The 15,466-nt window shown below is 44.0% G+C and overlaps 1 protein-coding gene across 9 annotated transcripts in view; it reads right to left on the bottom strand.

The window, feature by feature from the left end:
• The window catches only part of CACNA1B (calcium voltage-gated channel subunit alpha1 B), a 341,428-nt gene that overhangs the window by 56,455 nt on the left and 269,507 nt on the right, over window positions 1–15,466 (bottom strand). For all 9 annotated transcript variants that reach the window (XM_082208748.1, XM_082208756.1, XM_082208749.1 and 6 more), the window contains 7 exons: window positions 13,166–13,262; window positions 12,037–12,197; window positions 9,746–9,883; window positions 9,378–9,579; window positions 8,545–8,709; window positions 6,868–6,978; window positions 5,286–5,369 (listed from right to left, as the gene is read on the bottom strand). In XM_082208748.1, coding sequence (XP_082064874.1) covers window positions 5,286–5,369; window positions 6,868–6,978; window positions 8,545–8,709; window positions 9,378–9,579; window positions 9,746–9,883; window positions 12,037–12,197; window positions 13,166–13,262 — 958 coding nt within the window. The remainder of the gene's footprint in view (window positions 1–5,285; window positions 5,370–6,867; window positions 6,979–8,544; window positions 8,710–9,377; window positions 9,580–9,745; window positions 9,884–12,036; window positions 12,198–13,165; window positions 13,263–15,466) is intronic.

Raw genomic sequence — 15,466 nt, 5'->3', positions numbered from 1 at the left:
CTGTTTGCGGAAACGCCTCCAACAAAGAAGTTCCTTAACGGAAACACGTCTCCTGGACTCACGACGTGACAGCTTCCGACGAAGCATGGGTCTCCCTGCAATTGCTTCTGACACCTCCCCACTATTTTCACTGGACGTGTCTCTCACCCCTTTCTCCCCCCTGCTTCCTGCCTGCGCTGCTGCATCTCTCTCAGTATCCCTGAGATCCTGCTCCAGAGACCCCGCGCTCCCCCTGCTGGTCCCTGCTTTGGTTGTTGAGTCTCTCCCAGTCTCTGGGAGCCCTATCACCTCCTTTCCCTCTGATGTCAGTTCCCTGACAGTAGCTTTCTGAGGACACTGAAAGAAACTCTGAGACAAACATGGAATTGTACAGTTGGAAGGGATTTCCATAGGTCAACTAGTGCAATCCTCTGCAATGCAGAAATCACAGCTAAAGGAGCACTGACAGAAGGCTATCCAATCTCTTTTTAAAAACCTTCAGTAGAGTTGAGCCCACCACCTTAGGAGGTAATCTGTTGTACTGTCAAACAGCTCTTCCTCTCAGAAACTTCTTCCTAACAATTAGAATCTCCTGGTTTAAGTAGTATTCTGGAGCAGCTTGCTCCATCTACTATGTGACAGCCCTTCAGGTATTTAAAGATGACCTCTAAGTCTTCTCTTTCCCCATGCTAAACATGCATGCTTACATGCTAATCAAACATAGCTACGACTAATTGTTAGAGGAAACACTTGTCATGAATATGTTCTTTTACTCCCATTGGAGTCACACACCAGAGCCTACATTAGCCTGTCTCAGCTGTGTTCCTCCAAATGTTGTTGGGACTACAACTCCCACCATCCCTCACTATTGGCTATGCTGGCTGGTGCTGATGGGAGTTGGAGTCCAACACTTTCTACATTAAAATTTGCCCTGTGAAATGCAATTGAATCCTGCCCAAAAAGCAGTTAGTGGTGTAAATCAATTTGATCCTTTGCAGTCATCAAAGTTAAATTTAAAAGTCTTCCCTGTAAATCAGTTTGAAGTGAGTGCTGGCAGGGAAACTGACATACCTCCCTTTTATTTGCCTGCAGAGATAGATAGAGAGATATAGACAGAAGAAAGAAAGAAACATAATTCAAAGCACTCACAGAGGAAATTACAAATGACACAATAATGATGCTGAAAGAAAAACAAATTTATCAACACATTTTTTTCTCCTTTTATCTTTATGCCTTGGCACATCTGCTGGTTGCTGAGCCACTCCTAGGGAAAAAAGGGCAGTGGGTGACCAGGTAAGCTGGCATTCTTGGATGAAGGTACTAGCTCTTGGATAGCTGCCCTGGAATACAAGCTGAGCTCCCCGAAGCTTGCTATTCTTCTCAGAAGTGGCCCTGTCCACATGGCAGTGAGCTGTGTGGTCAAACTAAGGTCATGCCCAGATTATCTCCCAAGATTCCCCTTCCTATATGTGAGAACACAGGGTATCCAATGTTAACTCTACTTAGAGATGACCAACTGAAATTTTTAGGAATGGCTAACTTAAGTACAGTAACAGACCCACGCTGAGTAAAACTTAGTTGGCTGCAACCCATAGGTCCATCAAGCTCAGTTTTGTCTAGGTTTACTGGTCACAGCTCACCAGGATTTCAGAAAGGGACCACTCCTATGCTCTAACACTGAGGTATTCAATCAAGACAATCTTCCATTTGTCTTGCTTTGACCATAGGAAACTGCCTTCTTCTAGGGCAAATCGTGTTTTTCAACTATCTCAATATTTGTCTACTTTGAATGGTAGTGGCTTTCTAGGGTCTCAGACAGAATTCCTCTTCTCCCTCCAAAAAGCCCTGTTCCATTTTAATTTCATTTCACTGAATTTCACCAACAGTTTGTTTTTTTGTGGAGTGGGGTTTACTATTGTCAGTGAAAACAGCACAACTTCCTTATATTTTCCTAAGGTCTTGGCAAGTGGCTATTTTATCTTGGCTGCCATTTTGAATCCTTTGTGCTGCCCAAAATCTTCTGTTGCTGCAAGATAATGCGTGGTATGTGTGTGGTGGCCACACAAAAGAGTGGAGAATATTCAGATAAATCCTGCAAAGTGGACCACATTTTCTACGCATGAGGGGGATGTGTGCAAAAGAGACAGTAAATTTCAGCAATTCTGTTTACTGAGAAATTTTAGCTCAGCTCTGAGTAAAATTCCTGAATGGAGACATCATAAAAATGGGGTCCGAACATTCCAAAATTGCTGAGCTTGCACAGAGCAACTGGGAGAGAGCAGAGGAGGTGGGAATGGCTGCATACACAAATACCTCCTACCTTCCTTCACTGTTCAGAGACATAGTTTCATAAAAGACATGTTGACAGTAAAAGAATATAAATTACTGGTATGTTGACAGTAAAATACAATAAATTCAAACCACAGATGGTTGAAAAATACATCATTGTACCAGTGACCAAACCAATTCAAAATATACACAGTACTGCCTGGGATAACGCTGTTGGAGGATTTACAAAAGTATTATTTCACTCCTATACATCTATACAACCAATTATTTCTTGGCTGGGTGGCCAGCTCCAGAGGGGGAAAAGGATGTGGCTTCCAAGACTAGCAGAGGGTACATAGCTCCCCAAAGTGGTTTGCTGGGTGGGTCAGAGCTGCAATGCTAGCTTCCTGGCAGGTGGTTACTGGTAGGGAGAGGAGCAAGGTGGCAGGCAGGTCAGCATGGTGCAAGTGCACTGGCGAAGTCAATCTGGCACTGCTGCTGGTGCATTTTCCCTGTATGAATCTTCCTGCTGCCTTGTCCCTCTCACTCACCAGTAAGCAACAGCGATCCATCTGCTGGGAAGCTGGCATAGAGTTGCACTTCTCCATACAGTGAGCTGCTTCTGGCTCTATCACAGTGCAAGGGATGCCTAAGAAGGCTGAGGATGCTTCAGTTTGCAACAGTCAACTTCCTATTGCAGATTAAGAGAGCACATTGAAAGTGCTCTGCTGGAGTCCCCATAACTGCTGCCAGTCCTAAAGCCAGCACTGTCTACAATTCAGTCAAGATCTCTTTGTTTCCCACCCCATCCATTCTCCCAGGGTCTAACTAGTCTGTGTTACAATAACCACTCTTTATTCTTTTTCTTTGTTATTGATGTTTCTTTTCAAAGAAGAGTTTTCAGCCTCTTCCCAGCCGATGTCTCAGTAAAGACTCTGTCCTCCATTTAAATGCTTATAAAAATGCCTTTCGTAAAAATGTAACAAGACTTTTTTACACTACACAAAATATAGAGCAGCAATGAAACATCAATAAAAATCTCAATGAATACTGATTGGTAAAAAGATAATTTACTATGTAGTAATTAGTATGGAAAGAGGGGGAAAGCCCCTCCTATTGGTGCCATCGGTGCTAATTACTAGGGTGTGTGTTCACCAAGAACTCAGCTGGGAAAGGAATGCTAAAATCTTCTCTCTTCATGTGCTGTGGTGCTGATGATTATTCTCCTCTGCATCTGGAATTTTATTTATTTATTTAAAAAAAACAGTGACAAGATTGCTCATCACATTGTTATTGTCAGGCCCTCTGATTCTGTGTGCAATTTAGGAGAAGGATCTGGGATTGCAGGACCTGCTGGGGAATGACCAAAAAATGCACTGCCATAGACAGGAGAAAGAGGTTAAGAAAGAGCAACTGAAATAAAAACATACATATATCAAAGACGAGCACAAAACCAATTGTTCCTAACCTAACAAAGCAGAAGGACACGGTCAAGAAGGAAGCAAATATGAGGGGTGAGGAACCTGTGTCCCTCCATCTGTTGTTGGATTCCATCTCTCATCAGCCACCCAACAGTCAGGGTTGGTGGGAGATGGAGTCCAGCAACAGCTGAGCCTTTACCAACCACAGGCCTCTAAGAGGCTGTTGATCCCCAACTCCCATCTAGCCCAACCTGCATGGCCAACTTCTGGGTGAGCAACAGCTTTTGGAAAGGATGACCTGAACTATTTGGGAAGGGTTTACAAAATAGCATTGACTTCAGAGAAGATGCTGGGGACTTTTTAATGCAGCTATGGCACCTTCCAGCATAAATTATGCAAATTAAATGCATTTGAAATTGGGTTCCTGGTCCATCAGAGTTATTGGGAAAGTGCTTTGAAAGGAACTAACTCTATAACCTGACCACTAGGAACTCTACTAGCACAGCACTCCTCCTAGTTTCCTGAAATATCGTTCAAACTTATCTTCATTTTCTTGAGGACGAGAAACATTTGGGGGGGAGCATAGAAAACAAAACAGTGCAATTCCCAGTGGATTGTATCCAATTAAGTTCTACTCAGTGTAGACCTACTGAAGTGAACAAACTTAAGTTAGTCATGACCATCAATTTTCTGTGTAAGACTACATTGGATACAACCCACGGTATTGAACTATACACCCAAATACCAAATTCCATACTTAGGCTTACTTTTGTATGGAATCACAGAATAGACCCAGTCCTCTTTCCATGCAAATCCCTCTGCTAAGTGACAGAAGTGCATTATTTTTTTAATAATAAAAAAATGAAGGTCAGTGCAAATGTAATTATGTAACACAGACCCTTAAGTTAGCACTAAGAAACTGGGACCAGGTTGGGAAATTACAAACAGACCCTGTGCCCCAGACTCTCCTCTACTGCAGACAAATCCCCCCCCCCTTTGCAGACAAATTCCTGAACCAAACCCCTTTACTATGGTTGGAGAAGGGAACCAGGCAGTTTGAGACAAGACACCGTGGTCACTCTGGTGGAATCCTCATGGTCCTGGGAATTAGGTGATCCTGCAAAGGGGAATCCCATTCTCTGGAGGCCTTTGCACAGGAGAGAGGAGAAGTTGACTTTAACCATGGTTAATACAAAACCAATACTAATTATGGGACATAACATCTAGCCATGTTTAAGAAGCATGGGAGAATCCCCTGCATGTGAGAGGAGAGAGGGTGAGAGGAAGGGGAAGAGGGCATGTGATTCCATAAGCTGCTCCTGTTTACTTACTCTAGTAACCATCTAACATTATATACCATTTACACCAGGAGTATATAAATCCCCCCTTAGGTAATTTATTCAAAAGCTCTTAATATTTATCCTAAATTTACATTGCAATTGTTGAATGTTGGCTTTGCAGCTCAGGTTCCTTCTATCATTTCTCCCAGTCTTCTGACAGACATCATTTCATAATGACCTGCCAACAGACTGAGGAGAAGATCATTTGGCCTGCATTCCCGCCCCCTTACACCATTTTGTTGGCTAAAGAAAGAAAGTTTGCACAGTCTGTACTCACCGCAATCTCTGTTACTAAAATATCAGTAATACTTCCCAAGACTGTGACAAAATCAAAGATGTTCCAGGCATCACGAAAATAATTCTGTAAGATCAAAAGCAACAACAAGCAGCATTACTCAGAAGTTTAAACTGCATACTAAGCTGCAATCCTCACCCCACTTACCTGACAGCAAACCCCATTTAATTCAATGGGAGTTACATCTTAGTAGATATGGGTAGGCTTGCATCCTAAGTCAGTTCTCTCCAATCTGATGCCTTTCAGATGTTGGGGGACTACAACTCCCATAATCCCTGACCATCAGCTGTGCTGGCTGGGACAGATTAAGTAGAAGTTGAACGACATCTGGAAAGCACCAGGTTAGTGATGGCTGATCTAAGTCATTTCTCTGGAAAATACAGACCTCAATAATTTGTTGTGTGCACCATGCAGTTTGATGGGAAGAGTGAGTTTCCTATGTTACACCACCCCTGAATTGCAATTTAGCTAGGAGGATCTCTAAAATGAATTGCAGAATTGCAGCAGCCTCATAAAGCTACAAATGCTACAAGCCTACAAAATACCGTATTTTTCGTTCTATAGGACGCACCTTTTCCCCTCCAAAAATGAAGGGGAAATGTGTGTGTGTGTCCTATGGAGTGAATGCATGCTTTTGCTGAAGCCTGGAGAGTGAGAGGGGTCGGTGTGCACCGCCCTCTCTCGCTCTCCAGGCTTCAGGCAACTATCCGCAAGCCTTCTGAGCACGACGGGATAGCAGCCTGAAGCCTGTAGCCCGGGGAGCGCAGCCCGGGCTCCGAAGGCTTGCGGATAGCAGCCTGTGCTGGGGGCTGGCCCTGCGGCTGGGGGGGGAAATATTTTTTCCCTTTATTTCCCCCCCTAAAAACTAGGTGCGCCCTATGGAGCGAAAAATACGATATTTTACGCCATCTGCTAAGAGGTTGGAACCTAAATTTTGATGCTGGATGCAGAGAAGGGGAGGCATCCTTCTTAGTTTGATCTATGGTCCTAACTAGGGAAGGAGCAGAACATAAGAAGAGCCCATCCAAACTAGCATCGTCTTCTCACAGGGGTCAAGCAGGTGCTCCAATGGGAAGCCCTCAAGGAGAACCTGAGCACTTGCGATTCCTGTCAACTTGTATTCAGAGGCCAACTAATTCTAGTTTCCTCCCCATTGCCATCCTCATTGCTAACAGGCAGTGCTACTCTCTTGCACTGGTTTTAAGTAAGGAGCCAGGCAGATGGAGACTAGTTGGGAACAGAATGAGGTTGGTGGGGCAGTGTCCCATTCACCCTAACGCAGCAGCCTCCACTGATCAAGAGACGTAATGGAGCAGCCTCCAGGCTTCCAGTAGTGGAGGCAGAACATAGCCATTGTGAGGCAATGACTTTGGAAAGGCCACAGATTTCCCCCACTCCTGCTTGACAAAATTCAGCAATAAAACAAAACAGAATGGTACACTTTTGAAACAAAACCAGATTCATTGGGAACAGCAAAAACCCAGGAAGAAATATGAAGAAGTGGAATTTCAGGAGCATTTCTGGTGCTGGATGAGAGAGGACAATGAAAAAAGCCAGCTCATACCAGGGCGCCAAAGGCAATGATCTTCAGCACACACTCCAGAGAAAACATGGATGTAAACACAATGTTGAGGCATTTCAGCATATCTTCATATGGCTGTGGGGCACCATAGAACTAAATCAAAGAGAAAGAAAACAGGTTACTGGAAAACATGGGTTGCAATCACTCATGCATTGCAGGGTGTTGGACTAGATGGCCTATACGGCCCCAACCATACAATCTTATTATTCTCAAACTCTTCTGTAAAGGGTTTTTTAAAGTTTAGTTTCATCCTCGTTATTCTTTTTTTAAAAAAAAAAAAATAGTTGTTATTAATGATTTTGTTGTGTTAGAAAATAGACAAATAAGTGGAGAAGAGTACAACTGGGGGTAAAGAGGGAAGAGTGATGGGGGTTGTTCTTTCGTTCTATTGCCTAGTGTTAATGTAGGGGTTTGTGTCAGCATGACGTGGATAGGTCCTTTGTATATATATTGATTTGTATGCTGTTGCAGCGGGGATAGGTCATTGACCTGTTGTGCTGTGTATATGATAAAGCGGAACCACACTGGGGTAAAGGCATCCTTCCCCCCCCCCCCCGGGTCCTTGTGCTAATTTAAGTTTTCTGGCTAACTTTTCTAGTAGGGCAGTTTCCCATGCATTTTGGTACCAGTGGTCTATGTTCACTCCTGATAGGTCTTTCCAGTGTCTGGTATCTACAATATATAAAATATTACTCCAAGACACCACAATTAAAAATCAATGAGAACACATCATAGGATACGAAATAAACTCTACCCAGTGGTCAAAAACGTGGTCTAAACAACAATTTAAATTCATCTCAGTCAAAAAAGAGAGAACACTCTGAAACTCATCTATGATGCTACCTAACACCAAGGAAGTTTTCACTAATATACCCAGAAACCTCATCTAAATGCTGGAGAGGCTGCACCTCCATAGGCATATACCTCCACTTGTGCTGGGAGTGCCCCAAAGTGCAATCCTTTTGGATATCGGTGATGCAGAAAAATCTCCAAAGTATCAAAATCGGTAGTAGAAGTAACTCCAGAATCAGCCTTATTAAATATCTTCCAGGATAACAATGCACATGCACATGACAAGGAACTCATAAGTCACTTACTCACAGCAGCAAGAAACACCCTCCTACTTATTCTTTATTGTTGAAGTTTGTTAATGTTCATGCAGGAGCCAGGAGATGTATTGCCTTTATTTCCATCATAGCAGGGATGTGGAAAAATGTGGCCCTCCAGATGTTGTGGAACTACAACTTCCATCACCCTTCATCATTGGTCATTGTGGCAGGGGTTGATGAGAGTTAGTCAAACAACACTTGGCTGGTCAGAGGTTCCCTGCCCGTGCATTAAGAACATATGACGAGCCTATTGGATCAGGCTAGTGTCCAATCCAGGTCCAGCATCCTGTTCTTACAGTGGCCAACCAGATGCATATAGGAAATTTGAAAGCAGGACCTGAGTGCAACATCACTCTTGCCTCCTGCAGGTTGCAGGAGTTGGTATTCAGAAGCTTATGGCCTCCAACAGTGGAGAGAGAAAATGACCATCAAGGACAGTAGCAGTTGATAACCCATTTCACTAAGTACTCATTGAATTAGCACACTCTCACGAGAACTGCTAGCTCCCCTGCCCCCTTCTTAAAAAATAAAAGGCAAGGAAATCAGCAACCTTCATCATCAGCACAATGGTGTTGAGTGCGATCATGACCATGATGAAATACTCGAAAGGAGGAGACACCACAAACTTCCACATCTTGTACTGGAACGACTGCTTGTTTTGAGGCATGTAGCGGGTCAGGGGTTTGGCACTTATGGCAAAGTCTATACAGGCCCTCTACAACAAAAGGAAGAGAGTGGGGGAAATCAATTGAGGAAAAGATCTGCTCACAATTTTCACCTGCATCCAGAGTTAAGGAAAAGCTTCCAGATCCACAGTTGGCTCTTTTACATGCCTAGCCAGGAGTAAGCTATGAGGAAGGGCCATAGCTCAGTGGTAGAGCATATGCTTTGCATGCAGAAGGTCCTAGGTTCAATCCCTGGCATTTCCAAGTAGGGTTGACAGAAAACTCTGCCTGAAATTCTGGAGAGTCATGTGCCTGTCAAAGCAGACTGTACTGAGCTACCTGTTTAAAGTGTCTGACTTATACGGACACTTCTTATTAGGGGAAGGGTCATAGTTCAGTGATAAGAGCATCTGCTTTGCATGCTCCCAGTACGGCTGGGAGAGACTCCCTGTCTGAAACCTTGCCAGCCAGTGTGGACAGTGCCAAGCAAGGTGGACCACTGGTCTGACTCTGTATCAGACAGCTTCCAATGTTAGCACAATGGGATGGGTTAAACAGCAGATGTCCTGGCATATAATGGAAATACTTTGATTTGCAAATTGATGTTGAGATATCTAATTTTGTCAGGGAGGCAAAAAATCCCTCAGGGCTGGATGCTTAGCTAACCCTGCAAATATGAAAAAAGAGCCTTTCTCCATCTGGTATCCTGAGAGAGTACCTCATTTTTCTCAAGGCTGCATTCAGACATCACTTTGTCACCCTGCTCCTGGAAGGTGATGATGATCAAAGCCACAAAGATGTTCACGAAGAAAAAGGGGAAGACGACAAAATACACCACATAGAAGATGGACATCTCCATCCGGTACCCAGGGCTTGGGCCTTGGTTCTCATACGTTGCATCAACAGAATGCTTTAAAACACTGTGAGAAGGAGGCAGAGAAGGAGCAGGCAGAAATTTGGATGAATGGCTGTAACTCTGCATCTACTTTGCATGCAGAAGGACCCAGGGCTTGGGAAATACTCTTGTCTGAACCCCACCCCATCGCCCACCCCACCACAAGGCACTAACGTGCCATACAAACTTACGTTGGCCACCCCTCTCCTGTGGAGACAGTGAAGAGTGTCAACAGAGCCCAGAGGACATTGTCATAGTGGAATTCGTACTTCTTCCATTGCCTGGGCTGAGCTTGCACATCATCTTTTGCATAATCCAGATACTGGCCCCTGGAAGGAAGATGGGACACAGAATCAAAACAGGAGAATGTGGCGCTGGGCCTCACTTATGATCGGTGCTGACACCCTCCATGAGTCACCATCCCTCAAATATGCTGCCTCCATTAACCACCATTGTAATTATTTACTGCTCTTTTTCTTCCTCAGAATGTAAGTTTAGCATTGTCAGTGTGGACAAATGCTAAGCTATATAGCATCAAAGGTTGACTCTGTATATGGCAGAATCCTGTTTGCAACTGCATATTCAAAGGCTTCAGTATGATCTGGAAACCTGATTGCTCCAGATTGTGTGGATTATTTATTTTATTTTTTGCATAAACAAGGGCTCTATTCTTGCAGATGCTCATGCCAAGCTCATCACCCCATGTGGTCAAGGCTGGAGGCAGCCACATGGTCTCATTCATGCATTGGTCGACATGTGGGTGATAACTTCTGAATGGGGTGTTTGTGTTAGAAATAGAAGAAGATGAGCCTGTTGGATCAGCCAGTGGCCCATCTAGCCCAACATCCTGTTCCCACAATGGCCAACCAGAAGCCTATGGAAAGCCTGTAAGCAGTGCTCTCTGCTCCAGCAACTCTTCTTCAGGATACTGCCTTTGACTGTGAAGGCAGAACACAGGTAGTAGCCATTAATAAAGATCCTCCATGAATATGTCCTTTAAAGCCATCCAAGTTGATGGCCATCACTAACATATGTGGGAGCGAGTTCCATAGTCTAACTCTACATTGCCTGAAGAAGTACCTTGTTTTGTTTGTCCTAAATCTTCCATCATTAAAGTAGGACTTGAGCAAAAAAAGCCCTCTCTCCTCCTGAGGTTTCTATCAACTGGTCACCAGAAGCATACTACTTCTGATAGTGGGGATAGAATATAGGCATCAGGGTTAATAGCCATTGACCCTGATTGCTACATTCTATCTCCACAGTTGGTAGGTGGTATGCTTCTGAATCATAGTCTGCTTGCCACCCATGGAACCAATGAGCAAGTAGGCAATGGCAGCTACTTCTCCTCTTCCTGCTCACCACTACAGTTGTTGTTATCTGCTTGTTCACTCCCTCTGGGCATGAGGGAGAGGCCGGTGGTCTGCAAATAGTAAAGAGATGCAGGAGATCCAGGAGGCCCTTGTCACTGCACCTCTTGCTCAGACCTTAGAAGAACTAGTTCAAGTTCAAGTTCAACTTGTCTCCCAAGGATCTAATTCCAGTTCATATTTGTCCTTTTACAAACCAAACCAGTTCACATTTAGTTCATAGTTCAACCAAATGGTCATTGGGGAAATCCCCCCCCCCCGGCATTCAGAATATTACAAACTGCTGTGCTGAAGTATAAAAGCAGGAGTAAGAAAACATCAAAACACACATACAGGATGGAACATAAATTGTTTATTTCCCCAACCATTATTATTTTTAAGTTTAAAGGCATTTATGAGGAGTAGAAAAACACATGTAAGAGAACAAACATGAAGATGAACTAGAAATCATTCAAATTCTCCAAAAGTTAATCCACGTTCAGTTCACCCAGCAGTTATGAGTACTTTTGGCTGTAGTTTAGAGTTTTTGGCATTAGTTCACTGAACTTCATTAATCTGAACTAGTTCACTTCAAGCTCTGGGGTAAGAGTCATAGCTCAGTGATTGAGCATGGGCTATGCATGCGTATGGTCCCAAGTTCAAGTCCTGGCATCTCTGCCTGAGACCCTCTGCTCCAAATCCTGGAAAGTTTCTGCCAGTCAGTGTAGAGAAACTGAGCTAGATAGACCCAGTGGTCTGACTGTACAAGCTACCTATGCTTCCTGAGTTCACTGCTCTTGCAGGGGCACAGGACCTCAGCAGGAGCCCAACCATCCTAACCCTTCACACTGGAGCTGCTCTCAAGCTCTAAATTCCTGCATTGCAAGAGAGAAACACTAGAACTTGTAACAGGACTAGATTACCCTTAGGACCCTTCCAACTCAACAATTACAAGATTCTATGAAAAGGCACTTGACCACCTTCTTGTGACCAGGTCCCTGAGCTTCTCACACACCAGTCACAAGGAAGGACACAGCAAAGGAGATGCCCCATCCCTCCAGCCAAAGCTTAGCTCAGGTCTTTTCAACCAGGTCATACTGTGCATCAAAACATATTTATCTGTTTGATCTGGGCACCTGCAGTCTTTTTCCAGCTCCTTGGACTCGTCCGTGCAGTAGAAGAATCGCCCTTTGAAAAGCTGCACCGCTATGACTGCAAAGATGAACATGAAGAGCATGTAGACAATGAGGATGTTGAGGACATTCTTCAGAGAATTCACCACGCAGTCAAAGACTGCCTGCATATAAGAGGGGGAGGGGGATTCAGAAACAGAATCCATGGTGAAGTATAAATCAAAGCAATTTACAGCAATAAAAACATAAAACCATACAATAAAAACCATTAAAAACGGACAGCAATTAGCCATTTTGGAAAGATGTATTCTTAATTGCCTGCATAGGCCTGGTGGAATAGAAAAGTTTTCAGCAGGTGTTTAAAGTTGGCAGAGAAGTCGGCAGAGTATTCTTATAAAGCCAGATTGGCTTGGATCCTGCCCTCTGCAATGGGAAAAGCTCCTTCTGTCTGTGAAGTGGGATTCAGTGGATATGAAGAGATATGGCACAGGTGACTGCAGAGGCAGGTCCAGGGATAAGGAATAGCAAGGGAGAAAGTGGAAGAAGGGACTGGCAGCAGGGGTCAAGGGTAACAAATCAGTAGAGAGGGAGGGAGCAGCAGCAATTGGAGAGGCCAAGGTAATCATGGATGGATATGAAGAACAGAGATAGGCAAATCTATCAGTTTTCATTTCTCTTCATTTCTCACTTTACCTATCTTAAGAGCAGCTCTTCATCAGCTTTCAAAAAAAAAAAGTCTTCATGAAAATTCATCAGCATTTTAGTGTGGTATTTTTTTCTCAGTAGGCACATTTTTGTATACCAGTTTGCCCAATATTTACATTTTCCCATAACATGTTCACTTTTGAATGTCCCTTCACTAATATGTGCATTTTCATGCATACTTTCCACCAATATTTTGTCCACATTATTTTCCCTAATTTTTGTCTGCAGCTGAAGAACTGCAGCGCAAAATTTGTCCAATTTTGAAGTGTGTTTTGGTCCTTGAATTGTTTTGGAAAATGGCAAATTAGGTCAGTTTGCCTTGAAATGTGAACCAAATCAAATTCCACACCCCCCACATGCACACTCAGAAATGAGATTATGCACTACCTCATCTGCCAGGGCAGATGGATTGAGGATTACATCATACCTTCAGTTTTGGCAAACGTTTGATGGTCTTCAGAGGCCTAAGGACTCTCAGAACTCTCAGGGACTTGATGGTGTTTATATCTTTGCCTTTGTTCCCTCTGCAAGGCAAGAGCACATAAAGGACAAATGAAGACCTTTGATTCTTGCAAGATTCAGGCAAAAGCCTGGAAAATCCTCACCCCAGGCTGGACATTGCTGCAAACCTAACCAGGTCCACTCAGAAGTGAGTCCTACTGTATTCAATGGGGCTTATTTGTGTGTAAGTGGGGTTTTCAGCCCAACAGTGCAATCCTAACTGTGTCTACTCAGGCATAAATCCTGTTGAATCCAATGGGACTTACCTGCAGGCAAGTGGGGTTAGATTGCAGACTAAACCCTCCCCTCCCCCCTGAACCTGGCTCAATCTCTTTTGGTGTGGCATTACAACATAGCAAAATGCAGGTAAATTTTCTTTTCTGCAAGGTTGAACAAGAAACAGAGGGCACAACATATGAAGATATGGTTATGGGAGCTCCTGCTGGGGACTTCTGCCCCAACTCAACTGCCCCCAATATATTCCAGCCTTATATTTGAATTTTCAGCTTTTTTCATTACCCCCACCCCAGAAAGTCCCCACTATACAGAAACTCCAAGGAAATACATGCAACCAGACATTCCACCCAGTTGCTCCCACCTCCTAATCTTTCAGCCAATGAATGCAAAGGCACTGGGATGATTGACAAGTACTTAGGCAATAAGTACCTAAAAATAATTTGAGATTAAATTTTATTTTATTAAAATTAATCCAGTGAACCAAATCACTTTAAGAAGCATACCTCTTATATTGAGATGTTTGCTGAGATTAAAAATTCCCCTATTTATGCCCACTCTCTCATACTCCAGGCTATTAAAATGTGTAACAGCCTACGTTTGTCAACCATGCCCAGGCATTTGATGAAGACCCTTTCACAAAATGTAGGGGAGGAGGAAAATCTATTTTCAAAGGGAGGGAGTCAGCAGAGTTGTTATCTGTGTCACCATCAGAGCAGGACTTCAGGGCAGACGCCCATGGCCACCATCAGCAGGATGAGCAGGAAGGTATACAAACTCAGCAGTTTGCATTGTTAAGTTACATACATTACCATCTGTAGAGTGGTGGAGGTGTAGGACCATTAAACCCTGAGTCTAAAATTACCTATCTGCACCACTGCCTAAGATTCTTAATGGAAGGAGGGTGGCGGTGGAATCAGATCTAACCTTTCCCTTTCAATTGGGGTGGGGAATCTTTATGGCCCAGTGTGCCAGATCTTCATCTCCCCCACCCCCTGGGACAACTTGGGTAGGTGGGCAAGGACCACCCACCTGTCAGTCAACTGGCATAATGATGGCAGGTGATTCCCAGGCGGGTGGTCTTGCCTACCTGCCAATGAGGAGAGATTGTGGGGAGATTGTGACCAAGCAGGACTGAACTCCACATGCATCATCTGATATATCAGGGGTTCAGTCTTGCTTTCTCCAGGATTAAGCGTTGTAAGCACCCAGTCCAGCCATGTTTCTACATGGCAGGTGTAGGACAGATGGGCAGAGTCTTTGGAAAACAACCTTGCAGGCCAAATCCAGCTCACAGGCTGGAGGTTCCTCACCCACTGCTATAAATATATTGCCCCTCACAGGGGAAACCTTTTGGTGACATACAGCTACCCTGAAGGATGCATCACAAGGAAACGCCTCCCTAGACTAGGGAGCCTGTGGCCACCTAGATGTTCTGGGACTCCATTATTCCTATTTATTGACCATGCTGGTTAAGACTAGCAAGAGTTGGTCCAACAACACATGAAGGCTCATAAGTGTCTTATCCCTGCTCTAGGCAAACAGAGAGAGAAAGAAGATCATGATGGTGAACCAAAGAAGACACATGTCCCTCAGTCTGAAAGACTCCATTGGTTTGCTTGCTTTTCCATCTCATGGGCCCTGCCTAGTTTCCTCTTAAGACGGCATGCCACTCAAACCATGCCAAGCCATGTAATATATGCACACATATTACATGCCTGTAGTGATAAGCGGTGGTAACCTCTGAACTGTTCATGCACATGTGTGGGTTTGGAGAGGTGGTGGTGGTGGTAATGGTGGAGTTATAGCCAACAGAGGTTGGTGGCATTTCTTTCTTCTCAAGCGTGCAAAGTTCATTTTTAAGGCAAAGGTCTCTTTGCCTCCATATCAGCATCTGGAATGGGAGGAAAAAGGTCCCCCACTCCTATATTAAAGTAGTGAGACAGGTCAATCTGCTTGGGAAAAGTAAATGAAGTCATTCAGAAGGGCTCTT

Source organism: Podarcis vaucheri, assembly GCF_965113315.1.
Source record: "Podarcis vaucheri genome assembly, chromosome: Z".
In the NCBI taxonomy this organism is placed as follows: Eukaryota; Metazoa; Chordata; class Lepidosauria; order Squamata; family Lacertidae; genus Podarcis; species Podarcis vaucheri.
The sequence above is the reverse complement of the archived record's forward strand: the minus strand, read 5'-3'. Positions and strand labels throughout refer to the sequence as shown.